At 40.2% G+C, this 24,660-nt stretch overlaps 1 protein-coding gene across 2 annotated transcripts in view; it reads right to left on the bottom strand.

Moving 5' to 3' along the window:
* Window positions 1–24,660, bottom strand: part of LOC137328332 (serine/threonine-protein phosphatase 2A 55 kDa regulatory subunit B gamma isoform) — a 338,393-nt gene that overhangs the window by 210,543 nt on the left and 103,190 nt on the right. Inside the window, exon 1 of one of the 2 annotated variants that reach the window (XM_067994330.1) lies at window positions 17,964–18,233. The exons of the other annotated variant lie outside the window; for it this stretch is intronic. Coding sequence (XP_067850431.1) covers window positions 17,964–18,033 — 70 coding nt within the window. The 5' untranslated portion in view covers window positions 18,034–18,233. Of the gene's footprint in view, window positions 1–17,963; window positions 18,234–24,660 lie in introns of those variants that run through there. 2 annotated transcript variants of the gene reach the window in all.

Genomic DNA, 24,660 nt, shown 5'->3' with positions numbered 1-24,660 from the left:
CCAATTCCTATCTGGTAATCTGTAAAAGAACTGGGATTTGTAAAACATCAAATAGTATTGCATCCAACATATGGTGAAATGGTATCAGGAAGAGATTTGAAACCAGTGAAGCATTCAAAATTGGAGATGTCAAGACCATTAAGAATGTCTGTGCATAGTAATGAAAGCGGCTATCTCTACATGGAAGGCCATAAACAGAGATAGAAAAGGGGCCTTTTACATTCCATGGTTCGAGCACATGGTCTTTTCGACATCAAAGGGTCTCCAGTCACATGATCAAAGCCTAAACCTTCAATCATTGATGTATGTTAATGATTGAGGCTGAGCAACAGGGAGCGATTGGACAAAAAGAATGACATTCCCCAATCCTATGTCCTATTGGTAAAAACGATATAAAAGATGACATTGAGAGAAGAAAACCTTTTCACCACACAACAATCACAAGGAATGCACACTGCAGTTGAACATCACGCAAGAAGAAGAGGACCTCGTGGACTGAAGTGCTGATCAACCTTCAGGCCCGATGAGCAAAGTCCTTGGGTTACAGGTTATATATATTACGTGATTTGCCTGATAAGTGTATGAATTGTTAAATCAATACATAATGTTGCAAATTAAGTGTATAACAGGATTTTATAGAGGAAAGTCATATGCATGGTTTGATTCTGCTTCATGAATGCTCATATGAATTATAACATTGTTCAATAATTAACAAAGCTACCGTGAGTGAGGATGACTTTCTTTGCTTGACTATTCGACCAGTTCCAAGAATCACAGGAAATAAAGACTACAGCGGACTCCATTCATTGACCAGCTACAACAAATTCTGGGCCATTATGTTTGACTAGTCTGACAGTAGAACTGCCAAAAAAAGTACATAAATCAGATGTAATAAGTTAGACTTGTCAAGGTAGTATCAGATCTTATAAGAATAGGGGGATAGTGACCAGCAGACTCCACTTACTAAACTAAAAAAAAAGCACTATACATGTATAAAGATATTGCAGTTAATAGAGTCCTGAATGGATCAACAGTATTCTATCTAACATCAGGTCATTTGTAGATAAACAAAACCAATTTTTGACAAACGACTGTAATAGCAAAGTCTACAAAATATAAATTGTGCAATTATCTACTCTGAATAAGTAATGAATTTCCTGCTAGCAATATAGCTTTGGCACAGGTGAAGAAGAAAAATCAGTTTGTCCTCAATTCTGCTTGGGAATATTTGTGCAGCCAGTTCCAGGGAGGTGTATTAGGAACATAGGAATGGGAGTAGGCTATTAAGCCCCTTAAGGCTGTTTCACCATTCAATCAGATCATGGCTGATCTGTAGCTAACTCCATATCCCTTGATATCCTTAGCGAATAAAAATCTATCGATCTCCGTCTTGAAAGCTCCAATTGTCGCAGTATCCACGGCCATTTGGGAGACAGAATTCCAGATATCTACCACGCTTTGTGTGAAAAGGTGCATCCTGATTTCCCTCTTTGCTCCTTTACAGTCTCTAGTTTCTCACTATTTAGTAAATACTCAGATTTATCTTTCTTGATTTATTTTTAGTTTCCCTTCTATCACTGGCATTTTATCCCCATCCTCTACTGCGAACACATATTTGTTTAATAAATCTGCCCACATCTCCCTTAGCCACTCTCTTACTCTTAACATATTTATAAAAACTTTTACTATTAGCCTTTATATTACATGCAAGTTTTTTTTGTATTCTTTTTTACAGCACTTAATATCTTCTTTGTGTCCCTCGTTGTTTTCTATACTTCTCCCAGTCCACTGGATTACCACTTTTCTTGGCATTTGTAGGTCTCTTCCTTGAGCTCTCAACTGTCTCTTTCTTACCTCGCATGTCTCCAAATGATAAGAATCCAAAATGTGTCTGAAAAGGACAGGATTGCATTTATCCCCAAGAACAAATCCCATAGCGAGAACGGGCTATTCAGACCATTAAACCTGCTCTATCTAGAGTCCAAGCCAGTGAGCCTAAGATTTGTTGCAAGTAAGGTATTAGAAGGCATCCTGAAAGAGAGGGACAATGAAACACCTAAATAGATATGGTATGGTAAGGTAGAAAGAAAGAACTTGCCTTTACATAGAGCCTTTCACATTCTCAGGTTGTTCTAAACCTCTTCACAGCCGATAAATTGCTTTTGTAGTGTAGTCACTGTTGTTTTGCAGACAAATGGAGGGGGAGCCAGCATGGATTTATGGGAGGGAGATCTTGCCTAACAAACCTACTGGAGTTCTTCAAGGAAATGACAGCCTGGTTGACAACAAAAAATTCTGCGGATGTAAGTATATTTTGATTTCAGCAAGACTTTTAATACTGTACCACACAAGCCATTAGTCTACAAAATAGGAAAGTTGGGAATAGGAGGCAAGTTTCTGAGGCAGATTGAAAATTAGAATGGAGCTGCATCACCACGGAAAGGAGACAATAGGAGTTGCCATACAGTGCTGGGGCCTTTGGTGCTAACGATAAATTTGAATGATTTGGAACTGGGAACAGAAACAAAGCTAAGTTTGCAGATCATAGCAAATTGGGGAGGGAGGATTCCAATAATAGGGAAGAGGCAAAACAAATACAAAGGAGCATGGATAGGTTGAGCTGAGGAATGGCAAATGGCATTTAATAGACAAATGCAAGGTAACGAGACAAGGGAAGGGAAATAAGCAGTGGGAGTATAAACTAAATGGATATATGCTACAGGACACAACACAAGAGGGATCTGTGGGTATTTGTGGAAAGCGCATCAAAACCAACAGCACAGTGTGCAGCAGCACTGAAGGAAAGCTGACTGGATCCTGGGGTATAGAGCCAGAGGAGTAGAGCACAAATCACACAAGGAACTGGTACAGCTCCAGTTTCATTCTATACACGATTCCTGTCACTGTACTACAGCAAGGTTATCCAGGCGCTGAAGGCCAGGCGGTAAAGGGCAACCAAACAAACTGATACCTGGATTAAGGAAGCTGAGCTTTGAGGACGGGTTCAAGAGGCTGGGATTGTTTATTCTGAAGACAAGGCTCAATGGAGATATTATTCAAGAGTTCAAGATCCTTAAGGGATAAACAGAATCCTGATATGTCTAAAATGGCCATTATCTCTAGAGGCAAGGGACACTGGCTCAGGTTAGAAGAGGGAAAGTGCACAAACAGTTTAGATTTAATTTCTTTATGCAGATGGTGGTGAACATGTGGAATGGACTGCCCAGGGAGGTATGGAGGTAGACAGTATGGAAAATTTAAGGGAGAATTAGAGAGTTATTTGGGAGTGGTGTGATTGAGTATTACTTATATGAGACCAACCAAATGGAATGCTGAGTCTTTTCCAGTCCTGTACTTTCCGATGTTCTTATAAGCATTCCCTGACAAACTTCCCTTCTCTCGCTTTCCTTCTTCCCATATTTTCAGACCATTTTTTTTTATTACACCTCTGTGAAGCACTTCGGGATTTTAATATTAAAGGCACTATATGAATGCAAGTAGTTGATGTATCTCTACCAAATGGAAATTTGAATATAATTAATATAATTTATACAAAAAAAAGTTTCCACACCATTCTCCTGTACCCCTAATATTGTCTCCATAGGATTGTTGCACTGAAAATGATATATGATTAATGATTTTACGATGATGCACAAGCAATGTTTATTTATTCATCTTGGAAAAAACTATCAAAGTTTCAAAGTTCTATAAATAAATCAGCTCATATACTGTAGAATTTGGATTTAAAAAATTTTTTAACTTTAGTTTTCAGTAAAATTTGCACAGCATGGAAATGGACAGTGAAATGTAGCTTAACTTCTAGTATGCACTAGACCTAAGCTCCTAATTAAAGCTTTATATTTTATTGAAGAATCCAGCTGTACTCCTCCCCCCACCACCGCCCCAAAACTATATTGGAATCAGTGTATCAAGTTTGTGAGAAGAGTCTTAAACAAGTATGCGTGCACAACATTTTGTTCAAAACCAATCTCTTCAGTGATGTTACAAGTGCATTGCATAAAATCCTCAAGTTAGTCCACCTTGAGACAAGACCACTGTAATGATGAGTTTCTCTTTATTCACTTCTGTGGTATCCAATTCCGACAAAAAATCCTGTATGAGTAGTTACAATTGAGACTTTTACGGTACTATTTCACATAGGACATAAGAAATAGGAGCAGGACCACGCCAAACGGCCCCTCGAGCCTGCTCTGCCATTCAATAAGATCATGGCTGATCTTCTTTCTCAACTCCACTTTCCTGCCCTATCCCCATATCCCTTCATTCCCTTAGTATCCAAAAATCTAACAATCTCAGTCTTGAATATACTCAATGACTGAGCATCCACAGCCCTCTGAGGTAAAGAATTCCAAAGATTCACAATCCTGAGTGAAGAAAGTTTTCCTTATTTCAGTCCTAAATGGCCGACCTCTTACCTCGAGAGTATGACCGCTAGTTCTGGACTTCTGCCAGGGGAAACAGCTTCTCAGCATCTACTCTGTCAAGCCTTCTCTTTCAACAATTGTCCAGCAGTTGGCATGAATGGGCCACATCCCCCCCCCCCCACAAACAGGAAGGACATGTGTGCTGTTATTGCAGAGATTATATTACCCAAGTTTAATAACCAAACTGTGGTAAATTGCATCCTGAATGACGTATGCTATCATTACATCTTCAGTCCGTTTCTTGTGGAAGAAATATAAAATTTAAGTCAACAGGCACTAAAGTAAGTGGAGTAGTTATTTACAAATTAAACACGCAATAATATGAGGATGACATGTAGAAAGTCTCTCAGTGGATTAAATCAAAGTTTTTGTCCAGCAGAAATGTGGTAGAATAATACTAAGTCTTACATAGAATTACACAGAAAGTACAGCACAGAAACAGGCCATTCAGCCCAACTGGTCCATGCCGGTGTTTCTGCTCCACACGAGCCTCCCCCCCTCTCTTTATCCAACCCCATCAGAATAACCTTCTATTCCTTTCTCCCTCATGTGTTTATCTAGCTTCTATTTCTCCAGCTCAAATGCTTAATGGAACCTGTTCTCTTCTAGGACTCAGCAAGGTCCTCCAGGTGAATTGTCCCCCAGCAACCAATAAGGTCAATTTCTCAGCTCAAAACCTCTTATATCAGAACTACATACCAAAAAGAGCACTACTACTAAGACAGATAGCAGTGGTGCAACTCCCCCTAATAACAAATCATAAAATTACATGGTAGGCAATCCTTTTAAAAAGGACAATGATGCTTCAAGGCAACATTTTTACAATTAAGCAATGCATAGACCTGCTGGCTGTAGACATTTGGAAGCCTGCCTCCATTTTGTGTTCTAAAAATAGAATAGGATTCATTTGCCTACATCAGATTTAGAAACATATAATCGCAACAGGACATAATTCTAATTTTCGTCCTATAAGCTAATTTGTGACCTTCGACTGCTGCAAATCTCTAGTGATCCAAGGTGAGCTTCTGTGTCAATGGTGCAATGTCTCAAAATTTGTTTAATTTTTGTTTAAGTTTAATATATTGTATGCCAAGAGCAAATGGCTTAACAGATTTTCTACTACGTAGAATGGTCTGGATCAATAAAAAGGATGACCAATGGGGTATGGGAAAGCCAAACATGTTTGAATTAACCATATAATAAAAATATAGCGCTATATTCTAACCTTTTCTGTGGATTTTGTGCTCATCAAGGTGAGAGTATTCAATACAAGAGAATGGAATGGTTTTTCATTTCATTTCAGGCACCCAGTGCCATCAAGCGCTCCCAAGGCAGGCATATCACGGTCAGATTCAGAGTACCGTCTCCTTTATTTTGCCCAATATCAGAAGAGCACTCCCAAATGTAACATTTTTGCACTTTCCATACTATCATTGTCTGGTCTCACCAGGATTGCCAATTTAGTGACAACTGGTGCCAAATCTTGTACTGTGTGCCCAACTGGATCGAGACTGTCCCCAATCAGTCTCCCTCGAACCTCAGTCCACTATCACACCCTTCCCCCCCTGCCCCAACCCCCAGTCCCCCACCCATCTTAAGCCCAATCCCACTACCCCCAGTCCCTGTTTACCCTCTTCAAACTCAGCCCTGCACCTTCCCCCCCCACTCTCAGACTTCCAGCTATTTCTCCACCAGCTGGTCCGTTTTCCCGTTACCCTTCAGCAAGGGCCGGCTCTGTGCAGCAGCGGAGAGGGTGGGTGGGGGGGGGGGGGGGGGGTGGAGTGGGGTTGATGTCACCAAGCTGGAGGCCTCTCTACAGCAGCAGCCGGTGATATCATGGAGCAGGTGGGGGGGTGGGCGTTGCTACGAGAAATTTAAAAGGGCCAAGTTCTCCTGGGCTGTTAGCAGCAAGGCTCAGGAGATTCATGCCCCATTTCGGGAGACTCCTGGACAATCAGTGAGGGTTGGCAACCATAAGTGATGGTTGTGCACAGGCTTTAAACTTATGCAGTCAGCACGTTCTTCCTACAGCAAGGGAAGCTGCAGCAGTATCACACAAACCTCAATATTGTTGGCGCGAGTCCAAACTATTTTCAGAAACACTAATAGTCATATGACTGATCACCACTATATTTTTTTAAATCAGCATCTTCAATTGTTGTTTTTCTAACTCTCATTCAATCTTATTCCTGCAAAGTAAATATTCTAATGAGCTGCTGTCACTTCTGCTTAATTATAATTTGGGCTAGAGAAACAAATGGTTATTAAAATGGGTACTTGATTAGAAGTAGTAAGTGTATATCACTCTAGGCTACAGCACTGCAAATACAGACACATGCCAAATACTTGATGCTTCTTGCCACTACAATTTTAAAGCTTTTGATTTAGCAAATTTCAATTAGACATCTTACAATGATACAAAATAAAACCACAAAATATATAAACATTTGCAGCAGAGGACGATACAGGGCTATTGGAGAGAGCAGGTTAGTGGGATTCATTTTAGATTGCTCCAGCAAAACACCCAGCACAGACACTATGGGCTGAATGGCCTCTTACTGTGTAGTATGTAACCTTCTTTGGCTCTGTGTTCACTTCTAGTTCTGCATCACTGTACATAAACTTCAGATGACCGTTAGGTCTCATAGAATCTTATTTTCTATGCAATACAATTGCAAAGTTATAAAAGGTACAGAGCTAAGGTAGATGACATTTACCTTATTTCTGGTACCTATGTGGTGGCAGTGGAGGAAAATAAAATGGGTTATAAGATTGATAGCATTAATGTCAATTTACTGCTGTACTTTCTGCTGTGTCTCCCAAATCGTAGAATCATAGAAATTTACGGCCCATTGTGTCTGTGCCAGTCGAAAAAGAGCTATCCAGCCTAATCCCACTTTCCAGCTCTTGGTCTGTAGCCTAGTGGGTTGAAGCACTTCAAGTGCACATCCAAACACCTTTTAAATGCAATGAGGGTTTCTGCCTCTACCACCCTTTCAGGCAATGAGTTCCAGACCCCTACCACCCTCTGGGTGAAAAGTTTTTTCCTCAACTCCCCTCTAATCCTTCTACTAATTACTTTAAATCTATGCCCCCTGGTTATTGACCCCTCTGCTAAGGGAAATAGGTCCTTCCTATCCATTCTATCTAGGCCCCTCATAATTTTATACACCTAAATTAAATCTCCCCTCATCATCCTCTGTTCCAAAGAAAACAACCCCAGCCTATCCAATCTTTCCTCATAGCTAAAATTCTCCATTTCTGGCAACATCCTCATAAATCTCCTCTGCACCCTCTCTAGTGTAATCACATCTTTCCTGTAATGTGGTGACCAGAACTGTACGCAGTACTCAAGCTGTGGCCCAGTGTTTTATACAGTTTAAGCATAACCTCCCTGCTCTCGTTCCATAGATTTCTTTCATGCCTTGGAACAATTGCTGCAGCTAGTGTTTTCAAGGTTGTGTAAGTGTGTATGTGGATCAACAAACAGAAAAAAGGCCACATCTGCATTTACTGTTATGGAAGTAATGTACCTAAATCATTGAGATTGGATTTAACCAGGGAATATCTGCAGAAAGAACAGATTGGCAGCCACCGTTGAAACTTTACGCTGGCGTAAACCTAACCAAAGAACAAGATAACAGTCTCCACAAACTTGTATTAAAATGCGTTTTGGGTAATGAAAATAGAGAACTAAAAATACACAGAATCCTTAATAATGTTAGGTCCTTCACAGCTATGGAGCAATACAGTATGGGCATTATGTTCTTATTCATGTTGTTGTAACTAAAAGGTTTCTTATCAAACACAAAACAGTTGAAGTGATTAAGTCAGTTGTACTACAGACATTTGTTTAACTTCCATTTATCATTTAGCAAAAGGACTATACGGACTGTTAGTGCACACGACACACAGGCAGAATCTGGCAGTTGTCTGAAACATCATCTTTATAAACTGGGAACATACCAGCGACATTACACAAACCTTATGCCTGTATCATAATTCTCATTTATTTCTGTCAACATCATGAAGCAACATTAGCATCAGGTTTGTTCATGCGTAGCACCTTATATGGTGGCAAGCTATAGGAAGGGATCCTGTATAAGTCAAATGTTGGTGCATTACATCTTGCTGATCAGATTGGTCATTGAGGTACCGTGTAATGTCTTAATTTGACTGTGATATTTCAGCTTCATCTTTGTCTGCTTGAAACAGTGGCGTTCAAACAAACTGCACAAACCCTGCACATCAGCTTTTACAAAACATTTTATGACGCTCTTCAACACTGAAAAAAATATATAATTTAAGTGCACAGTCTCACATAAAAGGGGCATTAATTATGGCATCTGCTTATAACAGGCCAAGCAGTCACTGCAGTGACCCCATTTAATCAGCATTGTCCAAGATGGTAAAGAAATGCAAGCCTGTGTATCTGTATTGTTGGAATCATATTTGAACTGTACTTGATGTAACCTGCAAATTGTATAATCTGTATTGTGTATGTTTGGAATGTGATATGACAACTGTATTGTATGTATTGCAAATTTTATAAATAAAATATATTTTTTGAAAAAAATGCAAGCCCACTGTTACAAGAGCTGTAGCTAAAGAGTTTGAAACATTATCTATAGGTATATAAAGATTAAAAATTTAAAATCTTAAAAACAAGGAACGTGAGGCACATTCTGCTATTTCCGCTGTAGGATTTCACTAAAGCAGGAATGTTGGCGTGAGATGGAGGTAATGTCATTCGACTTGAAATACAGACATTTCTAATGACAATACCTCATCACCTCAATCCAGACATACTTAACTTTACTAAAGCAATAATAACTGACAGCATAGCCAGGTGATACTTAAGGGTATTCTGACACCTTGGCTTAAAGCAAGCCATCTATTTCATAGCTGGATTGTTAGTAAAGAGCTACCCGGGATGGTCAATTCTGCTGCCACTTCTATTAGTGATTTGTAGTGACCTTCATAGTGGTTGAATAATAAGTAACGATGAAAAGTAAAGGTGAGCCAAGAAACAAAAGCACTGAAGAACTAACAAGTTGTTTACTTTCCAGGTCCACTATTCAATAAATCATTGCAGTCCTTAAGACTGTAGTATTGCAAATGCTCAGTGAGTTGTTGTGCATATTGATGAAAAGGATTAAACCAGTAAGATTAAGAACTAGTGTTGTAAATCTATGGTTGAGTTAAAAGTTGAGAGAAATTTCACAGATGCAATGAAGTTGATCTCAAAGCCAGGCAGTTAGATATTTCTATGTTAACTGGAGCAAAGTACATTACAAAGGGAGCCCCTTAAAAATTGAAAGTGGGGATATTGTCATTGACAATGGGGAAATGGTGGACATGTTGAATAATTACTTTGTGTCAGTATTTACAGTAGAAAAAGAGGATAGCATGCCAGAAATCCCAAGAAAACTAACATTGAATCAGGGACAGGGACTCGATAAAATTAACATAAGTAGAACAACAGTAATGAAAAAAATAATAGCATTAAAAGAGTGACAAATCCCCAGGACCAGATGGTTTTCATCCCAGGGTTTTAAAGGAAGTAGGTGAGCACATTGAATTATAGTTAGGGCATCTGCAAAGTTCTCTAGATTCAAGAACTGTCCCTCTAGATTGGAAAATTGCACATGTCCCTCCGCTTTTTGAGAGGGAAACCAGGGAATTATAGACCAGTTAGCCGAACATCTGTTGTGGGGAAAATGCTAGAGTCTATAATTAAGGATAGGGTGATTGAACACATCGAGAATTTTCAGTTAATCAGAGAGAGCCAGCATGGATTTGTGAAAGGTAGGTGCCTGACAAATCTGATTAAATTTTATGAAGAGGTGACTAAAGTAGTGGACAGGGGAATGTCAATGGATGTTATTTATATGGACTTCCAGAAGGCATTTGATAAGGTCCCACATAAGAGACTGTTAGCTAAGATAGAAGCCCATGGAATTGAGGGAAAAGTACAGACTTGGTTAGGAAGTTGGCTGAGCAAAAGACGACAGAGAGTAGGGATAATGGGTAGGTACTCACATTGGCAGGATGTGACCAGTGGAGTCCCGCAAGGATCTGTCTTGGGGCCTCAATTGTTCACAGTATTTATTAACAACTTAGATGAAGGCATAGAAAGTCTCATATCTATGTTTGCCGATGACACAAAGAATGATGGCATTGTAAGCAGTGGAGATGAAAACATAAAATTACAAAGGGATATTGATAGATTAGGTGAATGGGCAAAACTATGGCAAATGGAATTCAATGTAGACTTCAATGTAGACAAATGTGAGGTCATCCACTTTGGATCAAAAAAGGATAGAACAGGGTACTTTCTAAATGGTAAAAAGTTAAAAACAGTGGATGTCCAAAGGGACTTAGGGGTTCAGGTACATAGATCATTGAAGTGTCAGGAACAGGTGCAGAAAATAATCAAGAAGGCAAATGGAATGCTGGCCTTTATATCTAGAGGACTAGAGTACAAGGGGGCAGAAGTTATGCTGCAACAATACAAAACCCTGGTTAGACCACATCTGGAGTACTGTGAGCAGTTCTGGGCACCGCACCTTCGGAAGGACATATTGGCCTTGGAGAGAGTGCAGCGTAGGTTTACTAGAATGATACCCGGACTTCAAGGGTTAAGTTACGAGGAGAGATTACACAAATTGGGGTTGTATTCTCTGGAGCTTCGAAGGTTAAGGGGTGATCTGATCGAAGTTTATAAGATATTAAGGGGAACAGATAGGGTGGATAGAGAGAAACTATTTCCGCTGGTTGGGGATTCTAGGAATAGGGGGCAGTGTCTAAAAATTAGAGCCAGACCTTTCAGGAGTGAGATTAGAAAACATTTCTACACACAAAGGGTTGTAGAAGTTTGGAACTCTCTTCCGCAAACGGCAATTGATACTAGCTCAATTGCTAAATTTAAATGTGAGATAGATAGCTTTTTGGCAACCAAAGGTATTAAGGGATATGGGCCAAAGGCAGGTATATGGAGTTAGATCACAGATCAGCCATGATCTTATCAAATGGCAGAGCAGGCTTGAGGGGCTGAATGGCCTACCCCTGTTCCCATGTGCCATTTGGGATCCCCTATGGGTCAGTGGATGGTTCTAGATTTAATCTCTGGCCAGTGGTAGCATGCCACACGCCAGTGAGGGCAGGGAACAGGAGGGGAAAAAAATAAATCAGCAAACACATTATACTCCCGATTGCTACTCAATAGGCTCAATTTTGAAATGGTGGCAGGTTGGCAGCGGGGGGGTGAAGGTGCACATGGCAAACCCGAATAAACAAAACTTACCATTTACGAGGCGATCGCATCGTAATTGGTGGTGATTAATGTGCTCTCCGGGTTTTGCACCCAGCCAGCCTGACTGACAGTCTGGCTGCCGTCGGGAGCTGTAATGCGAGGTTTGGGGGTGGGAAAAGAGAGAGAGAGCGAGACGTCAACCTGCACTGGAACGGAAGATCGGGGGGTGGGGGGTGGGGGAAAGAGTGGAGGATCGGAGGGACGGAAGAGAGGGAGGTCGGGGGGATATCGGGATGGGTGAAGAGGGGGAGATCGGAGAGGGAGACATTGGACATCGGAGTTGGGTGGAAAGGTAGGTTGATTATGTGTTTTAACTTTGTGCAATGGTTTTTTAATTTTTTTCGTTTCTTTTTACCTGATCCGGCACTTCACACCTGGTTTCACCATTTGGCTCTTTAACTATCATCCCGCCGGCTTTAATTGCCAGCGGAACTTCCAGATTCGAGATGCCTGCCGCACACAGGTGCATCCATGGAGAACTCGGAAGTCGGCGGGTTGGAGCCGGCTTCCGAACCCGAACGGGATTTCCCCAATTTTCGGAGCCCCCAACGCACCCGCAATTTCCCAGGAAAATCGAGCCCAATATCTCTTTGGAATTGTGGACATGAGTACTGGATCAGGATTGAGAGAATAGACAGGCTATTTGATTTTGGGTATCCATCAATGTCCAGGCTTACATATGAATGGTTATTTGAGGAGGGTATGAAAGGACAGCAACCAATAACCACGGAACTGGAACCCAGCAGCAATCACCGTATTCAGAAAAAAAGTGGTGTGGAATGAAAGCTGAAGTAAAAAAAAAATCAAATTCACTTGCATATGTTCTGCAAAACTTCGGGACTCAAAGTTCATCAGAGTGAAATAAGCTAGAGTTTGAGCACAACAAGTATCTCCTTTTTTTCCCCCTATTCTCTGCTGAAAGCCCCAACACTTGCTGCTGGTGAGCAGTTCCACAGGTGCCCACAACCAATTGGTACCTCACCAATGTGGGAGAACATAAGATAAGAACATAAGAAATAGGAACATGAGTGGGCCATATGGCCCCTCGAGCCTGCTCCACCATTCATTAAGATCATGGCTGATCTTCTACCTCAACTCCACTTTCCTGCCTTATCCCCATATCCTTGATTTCCTTAGTGTCCCAAAATCTATTGATCTCAATCTTGAATATCCTCAATGACTGAGCATCCACAGCTCTCTGGGGTAGAGAATTCCAAAGATTCACAACCCTCTGAGTGAAGAAATTTTTCCTCATCTCGGTCCTAAATGGCTGACCACTTATCTTTAGACCATGACCCCTAGTTCTAGACTCTCCAGCCAGGGGAAACAGCCTCTCATCATCTATCCAGTCAACCCTCTATGAATTTTATATGTTTCAATGAGATCACCTCTCATTCTTCTAAACTCCAGAGAATATAGGCTCATTTTACTCAATCTCTCCTCATAGGACAACCCTCTCATCACAGGAATCAATCTAGTGAATCTTCGTTGCACCCTCTCTCAAGGGCAAGTATATCCTTCATTGAATAAGGAGATCAAAACTGTAACACAGTACTCTAGGAATGGTCTCACCAGAGCTCTATATAATTGCAGCAAAACCTCCCTACTCTTATACTCCAACCCCCCTGCAATAAAAACTAACGTGCCATTTGCCTTCCTAATTGCTTGCTGTTATCTTTGAGCCTAAAGGGTGAATGTCTTTGTTTTTTCAACCATGGGAGACCAAAGCCAAACTGGATTCTATCCTACAAGCATGCTTTCCAGCAGGAGTGTCTATGGAGTGACAACGTGCTGGAACACTGGTTGACTTTTTCCTTCCCTGGCCAAGGGACACTAAGTCAACAGTAGGATTTCAACTGCTGCAATGACTGAGATCAGTTAACAGCACAGACCAGGCATTGAGGCTCAGTATCACACCAATGTATTTGCCCAGTAAGAAATGAGGGAGCTCACGTTGTGGATTTTGAATTAAAATGTACTGGATTTTATAGCATCACGTTATCTCCCCATAAGATCCATTAATCATAAAATAAATACTATTTCACACTAAGTTGTGATTGTTATCCTTTTTACTTTATTTCATTCCAGTGGCAAATTTATGTTGAAATGGAAAACATTAAAGCGGAGTCCTGCAGAGATCTCTGTCATTTATTGCAATGAGTACGCTTTACTTGCAGTCAGGACCAACAATGACTGAGAATACTCCCGTTCCTGGGCTCCCATACCAGCCTATGGCCAGTGCCAAAAAGACAATTTACTGTGTATCTGCACAAATAAGAGTTGAGAAAACCACAGTATGATTTACAAGTGATATAACGCAGGACACATCTACTTAGAGAAAGAAAAATCAATATAATAGAATGCAGCGTGAAATCTTTACACAAACCAACATGCAACAAATTAATGAAATCTAAAATTGCAGGAGAGATTCTTCAACATTGTTGTGTTTTGAGGTAGTCACTTGTACAGGCACTGGAGAATTTGAAGAGAGTTAAATCCAAAGTCTATGTCAAATTAATAATTCAGAAAAGTTGGTCAACAATGTGACATGGTCTAAGATGGTCTGTGCACTGCAGGAATTCATTATGGAGACTAATCCCAAGACATCCATTTTATCAGATGAATATACTCCATTTACAGCATCTCAGGCTGGAATTTGAGATGACTCCTATCTGAATCCTGAAACCAATAACTCTAGTATTGAATTGGAAACATACCATTCGTGCAGTCAGTGCTGTTCATTACCCAATATTGCGCTTTGCAGAGAGTATTAATAAAAATGACCAATATGTCTTGTCTCAACAACTGCATGGCTGGCTTTTTATTTTAAAATACAAACAAAGAAGCAGGCACCAAAGCAGAAAAATATTTCCAACTGTTCTCAATGTAATGCTTTATTTATTTGGATGGCTTGATTTGATATGCTACTCCTCAGGATACACATGGCACCATATACTGCAACAATGAACAAGCAGTAATTATAGATTCTCACTTTCAGTAAGGGCAATAAAAGACTAACACTCTGCTTCACATATTGAATACTAAGCATTACTTTTGCCACTTTACGAATGCTCTACCAGCCAATGCAGAAACAAATAGCAAATAGCTTTCAAAAATACACTGTGGCTGAAACATCTACATAGGGTAGTGAACAGTGAGGAGGATAGTCATAGACTTCAAGAGGATGTAGCCAGGCTGGTGGCATGGGCGGACATGTGTCAGATGAAATTTAACGCAGAAAAACGCAAAGTGATACATTTGGGTAGGAAGAACGGGGAGGCACAATATAAAATTGAGGACACAACTCTAAAAGAGATACAGGAACAGAGAGATCTGGGGATATATGTGCACAAATCGTTGAAGGTGGCAGGGCAGGTTGGGAAAGCGGTTAAAAAAGCATTCTAGATCCTGGGCTTTATAAATAGAGGCATAAAGTATAAACGTAAGGAAGTCACGATGAACCTTAATAAAACCCTGGCTCGGCCACAACTGGAGCAATGTGTCCAGTTCTGGGCATCGCACTTTAGGAAAGATGTGAAGGCCTTCGAGAGAATGCAGAAGAGATTTACTGGAATGATTTCAGGGATGAGGCACTTTAGTTACGTGGGTAGACTGGAGAAGCTGGGGTTGTTCTCCTTGGAAGAGATGGTTGTGAGGAGATTTGATAGAGGTATTCAACATCATGAAGGGTCTAGACAGAATAGAGAGAAACTGTTCTCATTGGCCAGAACCAGAGGCATAGATTTAAGGTAATTGGCAAAAGAACCAAAGGTGACATGAGGGAAAAGTTTTTTTTTTTACACAGTGAGTGGTTAGGACCTGGAATGCACTGCCCGAGGGGGTGGTGGAGGCAGATTCAATCGTAGCCTTCAAAAGGGAACTGGATAAGTACTTGAAAGGAAAAAGTTTGCAGAGCTATGGGGATAGGGTGGGGGAGTGGAACTAAGCTGGATTGCTCTTGCATAGAGTTGGCATGGACTCGATGGGCCAAATTGTCTCCTTCTGTGTTGTAACCTTCCTATGATTCTATAGGCAATTAGGTACAAGAGATCACAGTTGAAGCAGGCTGAAAAAAAAGGTTCACATATGTAGGCGACGGGGGAAAAATACAAATAACTCCAATACTATTCAGCATTGGGTGGTGATTCCATCCACTGCAGCGGCTGTAAAATTGATATTATTTGCAGTAACAGACTTTAACATAACCTAAAACTTCCCATTCACTTACTACTGTTAAAGTCAAACACCAAACATGTTGCTCAAAATTGACATCCATGTTCTTCATTACTACAATGAGGCAATGTCACCGTCGTTCTTGACCACCTCATTAAGCACAGGAGTACCCAAGGACCTATGTTGCTATTATTTGTTAGCAAAGCTGGTGGGTTTTTTTCCCATGATCTCAAAAAAGGGGGAAATTGAAGTATCTCAGTCCAATTTAAGGCCCTTCTTAAACCCCATCCCTTGGCCAAGCTTTTGGTCACCACTCCTGATATCTCCTTCTTTGGCTCAGCATCTTTTTTTAAAAAATTATGCCTCTAAGAAGCACCTTGGGGCATTTTTCTATGTTAAAGGCGCTATTAAAAAGCACGTTTTGTTGTTGTAAACTAGTTTCCCCAATGAAAATAATCCCAGATTAGACATATTGTTCAGATATTTGGATTACAACTATATATTTTGAGCCCATCGCTCTAGATAACTTTATAACCTGGGGCCACTTTTACTGGGAAACCTGACCATGATGTGTCCGCCAACATCGTATAAAGCAGCGTTTAAGCGTTTTTTTCCCCTTCCCTCTGCAATGCAGTGGCTCACAGTTCAGAATACATGGGCAAAGGATTCTATTTCTAAGCAAATATAAAAACTCAGCACTCCTTAAAAAAAGAGCAAAACACAGTGATAGCAATATTTTTTTTAAAAAAACAAAACTCATAAATTAACACAAAAATCATTGTCTAAACACTAACCATTGGCTTCCAGAAATCTTGAATCCAAATTCTTAATGAAGGTTCCATTTCTACAAAACTTGTGGTCAGACTGTGGCCCTCGCTGCTAATTCTAGATTTAAAATGTCTTCTTGGTGGTGAGGAAGAGGACCCTGCTGTTCACCTCATTATATTACCTTTTCCTTCTTCTTTACATTTCCTTCACCACACAGTTTCCTGTCTAAAAGAGCAAGCAAGGGACTTCTCCTCAAGTTTCTACCCATATTGCTCTTTGAGGCTGGCCACTAGTGGCTGTGTGAGAGCCACATGGGGCTCTGATCTCCCCTCTCCTCCTCGTAAAGAAGCACCTGACCTGCACGTTTCATCTCTCCCTTAAGATCAGAAACTCTCCACGTGTGAAACCATGTCTACTATTCAATGAAATAAACGAGTATCAATATACAGTACCGCCACACACTACGCTGCCTTTTGGATCATTTCAGCAGAAGATTACGATGCATAGCATGTCTGCAACGGATTTTCAATGAATCAGAAAAACACCTTTTTAGCCAGGAACCAGCAGCCCTGGGGCACTTTTGCAAGGCAATAATTTTATCTTTCAACATTTCACGTCATTTTGTGGAACATGCACCAAGCGCCGCAAAAAACAAGTGTCACACACTGAAATACTGCAGCCTTCAAAATCTCTACAAACAGTTGTCATGTTCTGTGCTTGAGCTAGGCCTCTCCCTTAGTAAGGGGCCAGATCAAAAGGACTAGTGGTACAATTAAAATGTGAAAGTGGAGAAGGATCTTTCAGGTGGGCCAAAACACCTGAATTTAGACATTTGCACATTTCATGGTGAAGATAAAAATCTCTAGCATATACATTTTCAAATTTGCAGTTTAAAGGAACAGGTCCTGTTGGTAGATTTATAAAGGATAAAGGATGAGGCAACATTTTAAATGTTTTTTTAAAAAATACATAGATTTTTTTTTATAAAACCCTTAACTGAAACACAAGCAAGCCAATGTTCCTTCGCATCACTGTTTATTTCAAAGATCAGTTTTTATTACATAGCACAGTACATTTGTAAACCTTCACACTTGTGAACATACTTGAAGAAAAACTGCTGACTCATTACTTCATTTCTGACCTGATAAGGTATTCAAGACATGACTTCACGGATCATGCTGTAATTCCGTACCAAGCACTTAAAAACATTCTAAATTACTAACTAAGTTAAGATGAGAAGGAATTTTTAAAACAAACAATACCTTCTGTCACATAGTTATGGTCTCGGAGAAAGCTGTTGTTGATTTTTCGTCTATCAATGACCTCGCCCATTGACAGCAGGATTATTCGGCATGCCGATCCGCAGTGGACTAAAAGAAGCAGAAGAGGTCGTCACAACAGCAGCATCCATACTCCCACTGCCTAGCAGAGGTGGAGGAAGGCGAGGGGTGTGGAGCACAGCATAATGTGGTTTAGTGATGCAGCACAGCTTTACAAAAGGAAGAGAGAGAGAGAAAAAGAGAGAGAGAGAGAGACGGGAAGAGAAAAATAGCTCCCACTAAAGTGACAGTGTCAAAAAAAAATCAAGCAAGAGGTGGTCTATTGTAGAGGGGGCTTTTCACAGTACCGGATGACTTCTGCAGTAAAAAGAGCAAATCAATCTTTCAGTCAGGAACTCCTCAAACAAAACCCCGAGCAGAATCTACTCGAATGCTGCTGCAGAATCTCAAAACGGTTGCTGAGAAAGTGGCACGTCTGAGCAGCACTTAGAATAAGTGCACTGCTGCATTAGCTGCCTGTGGAGACTCAGTAAAACAGGGGTGCTATGTGACGGTCGCTGCTACTGTCATATGTGCATGCTGCATCAGGACAAGCCCCTCCCAGATATCCTGTCAGCATCCAACCACGTTAGTCCGCATTTCTGGAGATGAAATATGGCACTGCAGGTGATTAAAAGAACAGCCATCGCATTATAATTTGGTAGAATTCTTCAAGAGCAAAAAAACTCTTCTATGCCAGTGGATGCAAAGAAGCCACAAGCATGTTAGTTACTACTGGAAAATCATTAATAAATCAATTTATGTGAGACAGAGAGAGAGCAGAGAGAGCGCGAGAGCAGAAGAGAGGCAGCACAATCAGTACGACACTATGCTTCAGTTATTAGCCTGAGTGTGAAAAATATAAAAGGCACTGAAAACAGCAGCTTTACTATTAAGCAGCACTGAGGGTTTGTCAGAAGATTCTGTCTGAAGCAGTTTACTTATGTTCCACTTTGTTCTTTCTTCCCTCTCAAACAGGGAACAAAATGACAAATAAAAAAAAAATCCAACCTACTTAGTGCCAAATGTTAGTACATGTTATTGCCAGTTAATGCCATTCGCCATGAGTTGGCGAAAAGGAATTTCATCAAGCAGCAAGGGAAAAATCATGTGTTATTGTAGCTATTTCCTAAATTAACTGGAATTTTACTGCAGTAATCACTCCTGAAATCAGCATGACTGTACAGTTATTGCAGGTAGAATTATTCTGAATTTAATGTAATTAATAGATGAGATAAATGAATAATATAGCTTTAAAGTGAAGTTGTGGCTTTATAATGGACAATGCAGAATGTATAATCAATCAGTGCAATTTATGCCATCAAGCTATTTTCCAGTTATCTCATATGATTGTAGTACTGCAACTCATTGCCTTGTGATGTCAATGGTACATGTGTAGCACTTCAAAATATTTCCCGACTTCATATGCAATGAAGCCAAGATACAATTTTAACATTACCTTTTAACATCACCTTACTACATATTTTTGGTGCTTTTACAATACTGCACCAGTGTTCACAAACGTCCCGGAGAATACTGACCATCACAAAAGAAAACAGTAGCTCCACAATCATATATATATATATAATGCATGGACTGGGGCTTGTTACATAGGAGGGAACACATCAGGAACAACAAAAAAAAAATCATAAAATAAAGTGGTATAGATCACACAATTCTAATAGCATAATGACAGCCACGTGTCCTTTTGTGCAAGCCAATGTCTATTCCATTTGGACAAGAAATCTAAAACGAAACAAAAAGAACAATTTACTTCTGTTTGATCAGTTTTTCCTTTGCTCTTCCATTCTCTCTTTCCACTCTTAACACTTCACATTTCCTTCATTTTTACCTAATTAAAATTAGCCTCAGCTAGAGTATTATGTCCAATTCTGTGCACCACACTTTAGGAAGCATGTCAAGGCCTTGGAGAGGGTACAGAGAAGATTTACTAGAATGGTACCAGGGATGAGGGACTTCAGTTATGTGGAAAGATGAGAGAAGCTGGGATTGTTCTTCTTAGAGCAGAGAAGGCTAAGAGGGGATTTGATAGAGGTGTTCAAAATTATGAGTAGTTTTGATAAGAGTAGATGTGGAGAAGCTGTTTCTACTGGCAGGGTCAGTAACCAAAGGACACAGATTTAAGACAAGGGGGAAATAAGGAGCAATTATTTTTTTTACGCAGCCAGTTGTTATGATCTGGAGTACACTGAATGAAAGAGTGGTGGAAGCAGATTCATTCGTAACTTTCAGAAGGAATTGGATACATACTTGAAAAGGAGAAATTTGCAGGGCTATGGGGGGGGGGAATAGGACTAATTGGAAAAACTCTTTCAAACAACCGGCACAGACATAATGTGCTGTATGATTCTATGAATTGACCCCAATTTATCTATGCAAACCCATTTTCTCTACTTTGCTTTTTCTGTGCCTCCAGGGTACCATCAGCAGCCATTTTGGAGATAGAAAAAATATTTTAAATATTTCAAATAATTACCTTATATTTGGCTGAAAAGGGGCCCCAAAGATGTGTTTTTGACCAGTCAAATGCTACAAATTTACAGATCAACAGGGTTGTATCCCAGAATTGACTTAAGTTAATCTTGGACAAAATTCTTTTCCTTTTTGTTTTGCCAGTTTCCTCCAACCACCTCTCTCAAAGCTATGGACTCTTTGCTGGGCTGCAATTCCACTCGGGCAAATTGCTGCCAATATCTCGACCGGTGTGAGCAGAAGTGCCAATCATGTGGTCTATCCCGTCCGCAATTACATGACCATGACTTCATGGACATCACTACACAAAGATACAAAGCAACCCTGTACAGCAATTATTCACGTGTGAGCCTGGACAGCGAGTGTTACCAGGATATTTGGTTGCGAGGGGCACCGCAGCTCAGCCCAATCCTCTCTCACACAATGTCTTCACTTGAGCACTTCCAGCAGGATTCGCCAAAAAGTGATCTGGAGCAGGAACCGTGGCCAATTTTCTCCCTCCTAACCAAGGGGTGCTGAGGCCAAATGTGGCACCCTGACTCTCAGCTCAGTGATATCAGCTAACTCAACACTGGCATGTATTGCTCAGACATTCAGTATATAAATTCACTGAGTCAAGGACCTTTGATGTATTTTAACCCATGTTACTTGGAAAGGCTGAATCATCTTAATGCCAACCCAGGTGCTGGGTAGGACAATATGCTCACTGATATGTTATAGGCGTGTGTTTTTCTTTTAAAAAAGTGCAGTCATATGACCCATATCATATTTGTATTTCATAGAATCACAATGTTAAAGCACAGAAACAGGCCATGCAGACTATCATGTCTAGACAGGCATTTTTCTCCATATGGTTCATCCCACTCTCCTCCTTCCTTCTCATACCTTTTAATATTCCTCTCTTTCTACCAACTATTTAATTTCCTTTTAAAATAATTTATGGTTGCTGCTTCAACAGCAGAGAATTCCATATTCCAACCCATCACTGTGTGAAGAATTCTTGTTTCTAACCTTCCCTTTAATTCTTTTTGTTGGCCCAGATTTCGCTGTCAAAATAACAATGAGGCTAATGGCACTCACCGTTATTTCTGCGCAAATGGTACAGCAACTTCAGGCGAGGGGCAGATGCGCAGTTAAAGTCAAATATCCAAAGGTTGCTTCCCGAAAACTGCATCTTGCTGTCTGCCTCACCACTGAAATGCATTGAATGGCATGAAGTTGCTGTATTTGCGCAGCAGATACAAACTAAACTCATCACAGTCTTGTCCATTCCAATCCAAATACCCTTTTAACTATGTGATAAGTATTAAATACTGCCAATCAACCTCTCACGTGATCTTTGGTCTTTTGTATTCTGAACGAGAGAAAAAGCTATCCTACACTTTTACTTCCCAACTTTTTGAAAATTCTAATTCTCATCTTTACTAATTATCATTTTATTTCTATTAGATTTTATTTCTTAACTTAATTTTCCTTCCTCTCTCGACCACTCTCAATTAAAACCTAAAAATATTACAGAGCAACTAAAATATTTTTATTACATAAAGTTACATATAAAAAATACATGCTTCTGGCAGCATGTTGTGCCTCAGAGTGGTAGGGCATGTGCTTAAACCCACACCTGCAATTCCCAACATAGTGGGGCAGATTTTCAACTTGCTGTCCAGGTGTAAAACTCCACAGGCCAGAATTTGCTGTCAAAGTAACAGTGAGGCTAATGGCGCAAATGGTACAGCAACTTCAGACGAGGGCAGATGCACGGTTAAACGTGGATATCCACAAGTTGCTGTTCGAGGTGTACCGCTCCGCTGTTAGCTTCGCAAAAAACGACATCTCGCTGTCTGCCTCACCACGGAAATGCACTGAATGGCGTGAAGTTGCTGTATTGGCGTAGTAGATATAAACTAAACTTGCCACAGAAAGTTAAGTCTTGTCATTTCAACTCTAAGTACAATTTTAATGGCGTGATAGGTGTTAAATTCTGCCAATCAACCTCTCTGGTACTAAAAATGAACTATTACAAATATGGAGCCTCATTGCTACAGGTTTTAATTGTTGTTGGAGATTTAAAAATGTAAAATTTTATATTTTAGATTTTTTTTTACTTTTCCTTTCTGTCTCTTTTTGCTCCCTCTCTTAATCCAATCTTTCTTTCCCACTCTTCATTTCTCTTTCTGTACCTGGTTTGACATCAAATTCACCCACTCTAATTTACACTTCCTCCTTATTTTTTGTACTGATAATTTCACAATCTTTCAGTCTGACTGGTTAAGGAGACACACAGGTGCTTGCCCTGTGCACTCAGGTCCCAGATGCCCTGTTTGCTTCGCTGTGACGTTATGAGCTCGCACTTTCAGCAACTTGCCACACAAAAAATGTAAAAACCTAAATGGGCACAGGCAAGTCAGGTCATCCATTTAACTGTGCATCACACCACAAAGATACAAAGAAAGCCTGTAGTGCAATAAGCCGTGGGGAACTTGCAGCTAACGGATGCTAAACAATTTAGATTTGTATTAAAATCAGGTAGCAGTGAAAGTTAAGAACAATCTCAGGGGCTCAGACTGCTTCAACCTTGATCCTTTTGTTCATGAAATCTCTAATGTCCTTTTTAAATTCTTGAGCTGCTTCCATCGGAGCTGCATCATCAATTGAGTCAGTTTATGCTAATTCAGCAACCTTCTATGCAGAGTAAATATAAAATCTTTCAACTCAGTTTCAGAAATTCAGTTCTAAAGTCTGCTTGTCCCAAGTCATGTTCACTCTTTTCAAAAACTGGTCCTTCGGACTATTTGCCTCTGGAAGTATTTTGGTGTAATTTAAAATAAAATGATATGAAGTTAAATTTATTTCACAAGAGGTTAAATCCACAAGATACAGATTCTGGAAAACGCAGATTAGATTGAGATGAAGCGCTTGTCCAGATTGCTTGAGGCAACAGAGGTTCGTTAAAAAGACTCCAGTAAACATTGGCACAACTTGTTGCGCTCAACCACTTGAGCTCAGCGGGGTTAGTTTCCAGGACTCCTCACCTGGGAGGATAGTGATCTATTTGATTGGCAGCTTAGCGAACCAATCCCCAAACACAACTGGGAGAAGGTCAGAGGTCAAGCCTTTTGCCACTCAATCCAGCGAGGAACAAAAAGAGACACTACCGAAAGAGAGGATCAACTCTCCTTAATCTTAGTGGTCAGAAATTACATTTGGTCTGTTAACAGGAACAAGGTGCCATATTTTGTTATTTTCTAGGTTACGAAAAATGTTATAAACTAAGCTGTGATACATTGTAATCACTCTGTTCGTTAACATGGTGTATGAAAAATAACTCAGCCAGTTGATTCATAATCTCGCTTTATCTGACTAGTGTTCATCAGACTGCCTTTCAGAAGATTGGAAAAGCGCACCTGATGGCACGTGAGAGATTATGGTATGTAGTTCAGATAACAAGGGATCGGCATTGTTACGACCTAGCGTTAAGCTATCATAGGACTAGATATTGGGCAATAAAGTTAGGTAAGGGTTATGACATCTGTTTAGATCCAGTAATGCTGAAACCAAGAAAATATCTACTGCAGACCCAAATTTGAAACAATCCTTTGTAAACCACTACAGGTAAGGTTGCATGCATGTGGTAATGAAATTACGTACCAAATTACCCCAGTGATTTGTTACATGGGTGAAGGCATGCTCCCTGCACCTTCAGCACATGGCATGGAAGTGAGGCTATAAAGAGGGGAGAAATGGAGAGCAAAAGCTGCTATTAAATGTCAACCTTGTTTAAAAAAAAATGGAGGTGAAGGGTCATGACCTCTAATATGCTGTATGGATTGTCTCTCCTTGCTCGCACCACTGGGGATTTGCTACCACAATAGTGAACCATGCAAAACTGCAGGGTTCCTTGCTTTACACTGCCCTTGGTTGCACTTCAACCTTGCATTGTAACCTTTTCTTATACATTCCAAAATTAATGTCATAACTTTTGAGTCTTGGGTAGATACAAGCTAATGCCATTTATTGTTTCTAATAAAATATCATTTTATAGTGCTCAGGAGAAAAGGAAATTGCAAGGTTGCTGCTCATTCTGCCACAATTAAATTAAGATTCAAAGCATTTTCTATCACTTTCAGACCTGAAATATAAATCCACA

The sequence above is a fragment of the Heptranchias perlo genome, chromosome 1 (assembly GCF_035084215.1).
Source record: "Heptranchias perlo isolate sHepPer1 chromosome 1, sHepPer1.hap1, whole genome shotgun sequence".
NCBI lineage: Eukaryota > Metazoa > Chordata > Chondrichthyes > Hexanchiformes > Hexanchidae > Heptranchias > Heptranchias perlo.
Note: the sequence above shows the minus strand (reverse complement) of the source record. Positions and strands in the feature narration are given on the sequence as shown.